This window comes from Colossoma macropomum, unplaced genomic scaffold (genome assembly GCF_904425465.1).
Source record: "Colossoma macropomum unplaced genomic scaffold, Colossoma_macropomum, whole genome shotgun sequence".
Taxonomy (NCBI): Eukaryota; Metazoa; Chordata; class Actinopteri; order Characiformes; family Serrasalmidae; genus Colossoma; species Colossoma macropomum.
This window is the reverse complement of record NW_023494797.1, coordinates 17,251,539-17,261,824: the sequence shown is the minus strand read 5'-3', so window position 1 is coordinate 17,261,824 and position 10,286 is coordinate 17,251,539. Positions and strand designations below refer to the sequence as shown.

Here is a 10,286-nt window from a genome sequence, read left to right as displayed (position 1 = left end):
TTTACATAAATACTGCATACATTCAGCAATATCTTTCCCACATTGTTGACATTCATGGAAAAAAATGAGGTCACCACCAAACCTGAGAAATCCCAACAAAATCCCTGAATCCCCTGCAATATGCACAGTACAAAACAGTTTACTGCCTGAATGCATATCTCAGAACAAATCGAGAGCTTTGTCTCCAGCGATACAATCTCATATGCTGTATTGTTCCAGGAGGCTATGAGCAACCTATATTGCTAAGAGTGTAAAGTGCAAACTGTGGTTTCCAGTGAGCACAAGTACTGCAGGGCTGCAGGATAATTACTACAATCCTGACAGAACTAATTCCCTGAATGTGACTATTCTCTCTCCGAGTCTGGTAAAAGAAATGAGAATTAATGCTTACTGTCACAACAAACTTGCATCACCATAAAGAGCAAAATATATATGTAGTAGTATTTGTGTTCATAGTCTTTATAGAAGACGCTGTTCAGGGAATGCTGACTATCAGTTCTGAAGTAGCTATTCTATGATTATTTATTTTGGACAATAACCAACCAGTCAGAGGTGCAGTATTTTACTCAGAATTTATCACTTCTCGTCTCATCATTAAAATATATTTAACTCCTTTATTAAACTTTTTATGTTTGTACCCTGCAGCCCAGGTACACATGCAAACCTTCATTATACTGTATATCACTGTGGATAAATAATAAATAAAATTCATGCTAGAGTTGCGGGTTAAAGAGCTCTGAGCGTCTTTCCACATTTCAGATCTTGCTGGTGGACTTCGTGCCACATGATATAAATTTGATGAGGCAGGAATCTGTGAACTAGGATCATTTCACGGTAATAGCAAGGGTCATAAGGGTCCAGCGCTTTGGAGGGAATGTGTAGGCCGGCAGTCCAAATGCCCATGTGGGACGAGGGTTTCAGCCCAGCTTTTTCCAAACACATTCCCATGTAAACATCATCAATGGGCAGAATAGTGATGGAGTGAGACATATTGTAGATGGTCTTGGCAGTAAAATGTGAAAGCAGGAAGCCTCCTCCACCACAATAGGGAGGATACCTATCAGATTCCTGCACTTGGACTGGGATATAATATTTGCTGGCCATATTCCTGATTGGTCCAACATACTGAATCAGGTGGCCAACAAACAAGTGTTTGTTGGCACCATCATCACCCAACCCTTGAAGATACACCACCATGTTATCTGTGTTGGCAAAAATGTCATCATCCCCATTGAGCAGGAAGTGAGCTCTGGGGCAAAATTTCTCCATCCATTCCAAAAAAAGGATCTGCTTGAGCGTGAGGTTGAAGAAGGAATCACGAAAGTCCCACTGCAGAATGTCCATGTGTTCATGGTTCTCTGCTTCCAGGAGTTTGTTCAGCCTCTGCTTCTCAAAGCTCTGTCCAGCAGTCCCGGATATAAACACGGTACGAATCCAAACACCGTTCTGCAGCCTCTCGGCAGCCCATGTTTTCCGCAGCACCTCCCTTCTGTCATAATTGTGAGGAGAACTCTTGATGACCAACAAAAGAAACACGTCTGAAGATCGCTCTGGACCCCCACATTTGTCAGGAACGTTGAGCAACATCGGGAAATGCCGACAGTGTCTGTAATACAGGAAGTCCTGAATGTGTTGGGGCAAGGAGGAAAATCCGCTGATGTTGGAAACAGATGAGTTCTGTTCACAGTTGGGTGGTAAACTTGGAAAAGCTTCAGGCGTCCCAGCGTCCATTTCCAGATTCCATTGATTTCCTGATAGTGCAGGCTCCTCTTGGTTCTTGTCCTGGATGTTTGTTCTCAGCAGTATGAACAAGCACAAAGTCCCAACGGTGAATAGAGCCACCGTTTCCAGCTTCCACCTCCTCGCCTGGATTCCTAGATGGAAGAGGAGACAGCAAGTTAGATTTTCAGGGTAAAGTAAAAGGAAACACATTCTGCAATCATATAAACATCTGCTTATGCCTGGCCCACAAAACACACACACACACACACACACACAAACACATTCTAAAACGCTTATCCTTCCGGGTTGCAGGGGGAGCTGGAGCCTACGACCCACACTACAGGATTTTAAAAGTCCTAGCCGATGTTAAAAGCATGAGAAACTTCACATAATGTTTTTTGTCCTTGGTCTTTGGTTATCATCAAAGTCTGAATGAAACATTCACTTTCAGATAATGCATATGAACAAGAGTCCTGACCGATGGCTTGGATTCTGAAAAACTCGTGGGAGTTTCTCGCAAACAAATGTGACTTTAATTCTAAACAAATATGGCAGATGACAGCGAGGCTATTGGGCTTGGGCAGATTGGGTAGCGACAGGGCTTCTATACTCTGCTGTTGCTACGTTGGTGTTGTGTGTGTTTTTTTTTTGTTTTCTGCACAGAAAAAGTGTTCAGCTGGTTCAGCTCGGCTCTCATTGGTTGATGATCTTTCAGGCATGACATCAACATCACGTCTCACACCGGAGAATCAGCCTCCACCCCAAACTACAGGATACTGAGTCGTAAATATTGAACATGTGTAATATTTACGATTCACAATCACAATCAGGGCCCTGACTGAATCTGAGCTCGTTGACTCTAGTCTGCAGATTTTGGGTCAGAGTTTATCAAACATCTGATTTTTGAGTGTAATCTAGCGTAAACTGTTCAACGACTCAGTCTGAACTGGCTTCTGCTTCAGCCAATGAAAACTGAGGGAGAAAGAAGAAAATACAACAAGTAAACAAAAAAATGGTGAAGTCACTTATGTGTAGCGAAGCTTTTTGAGTTTATATACGTTCAAAACTATTGAACTTCCAGACTGATCACAGTTTTAAATCCATGATCCTCACTTAAACAGCCTGCAGTGAAAACAGCAGCAGCAGCTCCATGTCTGTTTATTTGGATCTCCTAGTGACGGGGGAACGCAAGAGTTTGTGCAAGTTCAGTAAGTTCAGTGCGCTCTGTTCGGTTCAGCAGCAGCTGAAAAATTCAGCAGTGTGTGATCACTAATCGTTTAGTGTGGATCCCCAGTATTTCACTCGCCCAAAAAATCCGCAGAAACCAGTGTGATGCTGTGAGATGCCCAGTATTTTATAATCTGTTAAAGCTTTACAAGTCATGTAATGAACCCAAGGCTTTACTTACTCCAGTTGGACACAAAGCCGTCGGAAACTTTAAACATTCTGTCTGGGCAGATTCCCACTAGGATACACTGACATTTTAGCTCATTTATAAATACACAATCACAACCGCTTCCCCAACATGGGTTAATACGGTGATTTTTCTGTAAATCAGGCTGTAGAGAGACTGAACTGTCCTACCATGAACATCAGCGCCTGCTTTATCTTCAGTGCTCAGTGTCTCAGCGTGTTGCTCAGTACTTGTGTTATTCTGAGTGAATCAGCTTTATTGATAACGGTCTGTAGTCAGAGTGTCTGTAGAGGCTGCGTTTCTATATCGTAGCTTTGTGTGAACACGATGGTCTATTCAAACATACAGTGAGAGTCACCAAAGAACAAGATCTCTAATATCACACAGTGTCTATCTGGCTTTAGAGCACATTCAGCTACAGCTCAACCAGCCAATCAAATGACTCCAACAAGACAAAGCTGGAAGCGTGAGCTCCTCGGATGCAATTCCTGCTGTCGCTGTGATGCTGCTGAAAGAGACAGATGAAGATCAAAACTATGAAAATTACTTTACTTACAGCTGTACAGAAGAGCTTTTCTGATGGGGAACTAAACCTCCACTGTAGCGCTGCTCGATCAGAGATCACTGATGTAGCAGAGTGAGCTAACGAACTTCATTTAAGATCAGATAGATTTGAATGATTTAACTGCTAAGGTACATTACAATCATTTACACTAACAGCTACTTCATTCTAAGTAGTAGAGGTCTGTGCCTTTTTTCAGTCCTGCTCCTGCCCGCACAGTTCCATCAAGGCGAACTACCATCCCATATCCAACACAGTCTGTTCACAAACATATGATTCTCTGCTGAAATAACAGGTCAGTCGTGGTCATCAGGCTCACTTTGAGTAATTTCACCAAGCGCCATTTATTCACCACAGAGCAGGAATTAAACCACAGAGCGGTTATTTTTGGTGTTTTGCTGGTCAGCTGTGGCCATCGGACTAAAGGCCCTGCCGTCTCTGTAATTTTGTAACTAGTAACTAGTATTTTGGCATGAATTACATAAAAATAAAAAAAAAATAGCCTTTATAAATTTTCATACAAACTTTTGTTTAATTTTCATGGCTTATTTCAGTGTATTTAGCTGCATGACACGTGCGACAAAAATCTGCCCCGGGTCTATTCTCTAAACACCACGTCGCTTCAGTGCGGCATCTGGGACTCTGCCGCTTTGCACGTGCAGCTTGTGTGAAAGCGCTGACCACTTAACATGGGCACTGAAATCAAAAGCAAGACTTTCTGCGTCGCTCAGGCCACGCAGACGCAGTACGTGTGAATCAGGCCTAAGCTATGAGAATTTGCGCATTGTGCTGTGTGATCTGCTCCAATTCCACGTGTTTCTGCAGATTTCTGCAGACTGTCGGAACCTCCAACCGAACAGAACTATTACGACGTAAATTATACTGAGACTTATTAGTTGATAAGAAAGCAGGTTGTTATGAAGGTCAGCGTGTGATCTGTTATTTATAAACATTTTTTTTTAATTTGTCAAGCGAACTACACATTTCTTAATTCCTTGTCACAACTATAGTTCACCTCTGACACTATTTTTAAATTTGTCCTTGACTTTGTTTTTAAATAGGTTTATTCCACTGAGCTCATACTGACTCTAAAGTCAAACATCTTCTAAACACAGTTGGGAAGTAAATTATTTTGTGCTTTGTTTATTATCTGTGCAATAAAAGTCAACTACATCACAGAATTTTAAAATGCGTACATTAATAAACCGTGTTGGCTGGTTCATAATAATCAGATCTATTTACAGTTCTTACAGTTTTCTTCTGTAGCTTGTAAACTGGGTCGGTGTTGGTTTTGTATGATGTGGTTCTGTTTGTAGTTCAACTAGCTGCTATTTTGTTCTAATATTACACATAAAATGTGCTGCACACTGTACTTCCTGTCAGCTCTGTCACAAACTGTTATTAACTTCATCAGCTGCCCACTCAAACTGGCCCAGATTTCCTTTTATATTGTATATTTTTAAATATACACTTTAAAAAAGAGGGTCCTTCAAGGGTTCTTTAGTAAAGAAAATGGTTTTATATAGAACCATGAACACTCAAAGAACCCTTTAAGAACCATCATTTTTAAGTGTGAAAATATTATTTATACTCTGCTTGATGGTTATTATTTACTGAGAGATGTGAGCCCATACTGCCCAGCATGTCCAGCTAATCAACACTTTAAAACTTAATATTTAATCAATAGTCAGTGTCAACCCTTGTTACGACCTGGTTTAGGTCAGGCCGTAACAATATGAATAGAGTGAGTTTTAAGAGACGTAATTATTAGGTTCAAAGACTGTATTATTGCGACTGATATGAGTGGATTCTCACACCGGCAACAGACGCCAGGAATGGCTGAGGCCAAATCAACAAACAAACCCGCAACTTTACGACACATTCTACCTACACTACACACAAACAAAAAGAAATAAAAGACAGTATACTAACCCTCCCTGACTAGCCGTACACACAGAGACAAACCCGTTCCCAAACAAAATGGCAGCCACTCCCTACAGCCGGTTCACACTGACTATTTACAAATACATACAATATATACACAGTTATTGGGGGACAGGCTAAATCGAAGTCAAAAACAAGTGAGGTCAGTAACAAGCGAAACAGGTAGGGAATCAAGGATTACAAAATGTACACACAAGGAAACAGCAATACAATGAGGAAGTCTCCTCCTGACCAAGCCATCAGGGCCTCTTTAAGCAGGTTAATGCATGCACATACAAACACATTTACACATGACGCTGTTGTGTTTTCCAAGACGCAGCTGCCTGTTGGTGTTTATCAAACGCAATTAGTAGCTGTATTTCACTGTCTTTCTTTAGTTATTTGCTGACATCAAAGTTTGAGAGAAGAGAACACAAGAACCAGGAGCTGTATTACAGAAAACTTCCTCTCTTTAGTCCTAAATTAAGATCTGACAGGTCAAGATAAGATTTCTCACAAATTCATATTATAGAATCAAATCTGATCTTAATTTAGGAATCTTATCTTATCTTACAGTATCTTCTCTCCAGTTTAGAAATCTCAACCTACTCAATAAAAAATGATAATCAAAAAAAAAAAGGTCAAACAGAAGTAAAGTGTGCTAAACTGTAATTTGTGTTTTCTCAGGGCGTCACTGCACCCCAGTTTCAGTCTCCATTTCCCAAATGCCTTAGCCAAGTGCGCTAACGTTACTTCTCCTAATAAACAGACACACGTTCAGCTCCGTCTCCTCATTATTCACCACCATCACTGTAATATTTCATCATCAACATTAACACACGAAGGTAATCAGAGGGGCGGTGGAGATCGAGTCTGCAGCGTCTGAGAGTTTTAAAACGCTTAGTTAGAAAAGAAAATCATCTCACAGTGAAAGCAGCGTTTTACAGTAGAACTGAGCTGAAAGGCTTCAGATGAACTTTGGGACTACAGATGCAGGTTAAAGATTTGCTTTGTGGTGTATAAAGTGACATAAATCAGTTAAATCAGTATTGGATTGGGTTACATCCACAGTGCATGTGTACAATGTAACAGCTGCCTATTACATCAGCAACCACAGAGTTGTTCAAGCATTAAACTGTTAATGTTAGTGAAAAAAGAAATGACTGACTGCCCACTATGGAAAAACCTGACCAGTCTTTCAGATCAGATCAGTCTGAAAGGAAAAAAATGCATCAATAACACTTTCTACAAAGCCTGCATTCATAAATAGTTATAAATGTGCTTATAACTCTTGAAAACAATGCTTTGTAAGCATATACACTCTAATATTGCATCAAAGGTGTAATAATGTACTACAGTTAATTTTTTGATGAGGCCTTTGTCATTATTCATTATAATACCTTTTACTTGGATAATGACCTGTACATTTGCAAAGCTAATCTAAGCTAATAAAAGCAAATCCATAATCAGCTAGATGCTGATTATGTATTCTGGACATTTTAGGGCAAACAAATGTTAAAAACAATTGTTTTTACTTAACAATACACTTTTAATTCAGAAATCAGTTCTCTGTGCTTTAGATATTAGTTTGGCATTAACCCCACAATAGAAAATAAAGTTTATAGAACCTTATAACTTATTCAGAACAAAGAATACACTTGGTCATTATTTACTGAGGAATGTACATTCACATTGCCCAGTGTGTCCAGCTAATCAACATTTTCAAGAATTATGAAAAACATAAATATCTCTCGAAGCACAAAATGTTTATAATGTTTTTACCATTGTTAAATATGGATTATATGTGCTTTACGTTTACAAACAGGTCATTATTCTAAGACATTATGATGAACAGTTATTATATGTTAAGTCAACAAAGGTCATTAAAAGAGCCACATTTAGCTTTATATAGTTTATAAATATGATTAGAGATTTATTGTTGTCAAGTTACAAAGGTTTAAAAGTGCATTTATATTGTAGGCTCCAGAGAATGCATCTGTCAGGGCGTTTGGGGAAAGTTTGGTGGTTTATCTTGATCTGCTGTTGAGTAATTGGTCAAATTATTTATTTGAAATGTGCTTTATGAGTATAAACAGAAGTGCAGTGGAGCAGAGCGGCCGTGATGCTACTGGACGCTGTGAAAAGCAGCGTTAAGAGCGAATAGAGGACGTTTAGTGGAGGAGACTTATTCAAACTAAACTGTTTAAAGGCGTTCAGGGAACTTTGTGACTGTAAATGATTAAAGCAGCAGTTTATTGGGTGTCAACTTTAACAGGTATCAGTTAATTTAGTGCTTGTCCACTACGCATGAGAGTGACCAATCTGAGAAACACAAACCCATCTGTCTGAGATGAGCTGAGCGTCCTGGAACGTCTGATGATTCATTCGAAACATTCTCCATCAAACTAGACAGAATGGTTTTGAAAATGTTCTGTGTAGCACCAAAAAAGGGTTCTGCTATTGTTGATGTTAAGCTTATAACAAGAGAAGAAAATTTTTGGTGCTGTATAGAACCATTTTCAAAAAGGTTCTATTTAAAACCCTACACAACACATTCTCCATCAAACTATGCAGAACCTTTATGAACAGTGCTCTATCTAGCATCAAAAAACAGTTCTGCTATTGTTGGGATGTCAAGCTTGTACACAATAGAAGAACATTTTTTGGTCCTAATATAGAACCATTTTCAAAAAGATTCTATGTACAACCTTATACAACACATTCTCTATCCATCTAGTTTTCACCAAACAATTGTGTAAAGAGGTGACTGATTCAGATTCATCTATAACTTCTGCAAAAGAGTCCACTCAGATTCATCCAAAAAAACTTGAACTATAGACAAAAGAAAAGAACAAAAGATTCATTTAGAAAGGCTACTCAGAGACAAGTCCAGTCAAAGTTTATTTATATAGTGCTTTTTACAACAGGTGTTGTCACAAAGCAGCTTTACAGAAAAATCCGGGTCCGAGCCCCCATGAGCGTCGCCAATGGTGACAGTGGCAAAGAAAAACTCCCTAAGAGCAAGAAGAAGAAACCTTGAGAGGAACCAAGACTAGAAAGGGGAACCCATCCTCCTCTGGTCGACACCGGATAGGAAACAGCGTTAGAATAAACTATTAATATACAGAAACGGGGAAAACAGGTGGAGTAATGGTTAATTAGATAGCTTGAGTTTATGCAGCAGCAGCAGCAGCAGGAGGGTCAGTTCATGAGGATGAGGTTTGCACAGCGTTGTACAGCATGAAGCCCAATGGCGGTCAAGCTGGTCCAGAAGGCTGACGAGCAGTGGCACCCGATCAAGTGGTGCAGAAGCAACAGTATCAGACGCACAGGATGGGCAGCTGTTCAACTCGGCAAAGAAAAGGAAAGAAGACAGCAGAAATGTGAATGTACTCACTGCAGAACCTGTGGAACATCTCTGAGATTGCCTGAGAGGAACCAGACAGAGGAATGTTAAACTTTAGTTTGCATTTCCACACCGTCTTACACTAAAGTCGGATCAGATTACACATTCTGTTGATTTTTGAAAAAAAATCAAACATAAACATACATTTTCTTCATAATTCACTCAGAGTGGTTTGGTGTGAAACGGCTGATTGTGGAGAGCCCAAGTTTCCAAAAGCACCATGGACCCTGTACAACCATTTCACACCAAACCACTCTGAGTGACTCTGTTTACATCTCACACACTGAGTTATAGAGCTTTGAAATTTGGGTGGAATTCCCCTTTAAAATGAATCTTACCTTTTTCCCCCAAACTCAGTCCAGCTGAACTCCTCAGGAGGATTCAGCAGAACTTCACCCATCAGTGTCTGAGTGAGTTGCACTCACTGCACTCGCTTGAAATCCACACACACACACACACACACACACACACACTGAGCACTGCCCTCAGAGAGAGAAAGAGAGAGAGAGACCAGTAAAAAAAAGAGAATGTGACAGAAGAGGATCCATATTAATTTATTTCAAACTATTTCAAAGAAAGGCAAAGAAAAGAGAGAGACAGGAAAAAAAGAATGCCATAGAAAGGGTGAGAGAGAAAAAGAGGTGAGAGAGGGAGAAAGAAAGAAAAAGGAAGAATGAATAAGAAAAATAGAGACAGAAAAAGAGAGGGAAAGAGAGAAAGCGAAAGAGGGAGGAAAAAAAAGAAAGAGAAACAGAAATGAAAAAGGAGAATGAAAGACAGAGGAAAGAGAAGAGAGAGAGAATGTAAAGAATAAAGAGCATTCTGAACCACCACATCAACACTGTCCACAATATCACTAAATAACAAAGACATTCATATATACAAACCAATATTTACATTAATCCAACAAAACTGATCAGGAATCGCTGCTGTAGATCTTTAACAGCTTTAATTTCACTCAATGTTATTCCAAGAAGAAGGAAGTTGTTTAAAGCTGCACTGAAAAACAAACAAGTACAATCTAAAAATAAACATTTCTGTCTTAATAACTCTCTCACCATAAAGATGACACAGTTCTTTCTACGTTCATTCACAGAACTGCTGTTAGATCAGCTCTCACACTGAAAATTCACCATTGATAAGAAAATAAAATAAAAACATGTTGATCTTGCTGCATCTGACAGGATAAACACTGATTCCTGATATTCATGACGTGAGAATAACAGCACTGATATGAACACTGTCGCTGTGAGGATTCA

At 39.6% G+C, this 10,286-nt stretch overlaps 1 protein-coding gene across 1 annotated transcript; it reads right to left on the bottom strand.

Moving 5' to 3' along the window:
* Positions 1–726: 726 nt before the first annotated feature.
* On the bottom strand, positions 727–9,424 carry LOC118817469 (N-acetyllactosaminide beta-1,3-N-acetylglucosaminyltransferase 3-like). Its single transcript, XM_036584188.1, has 3 exons — positions 9,366–9,424; positions 9,019–9,049; positions 727–1,874 (listed from the first exon to the last, which is right to left on the bottom strand). Exons 2-3 carry the CDS (start codon positions 9,035–9,037, stop codon positions 727–729), a joined length of 1,167 nt encoding a protein of 388 aa, XP_036440081.1. The 5' UTR covers positions 9,038–9,049; positions 9,366–9,424.
* Positions 9,425–10,286: the final 862 nt, after the last annotated feature.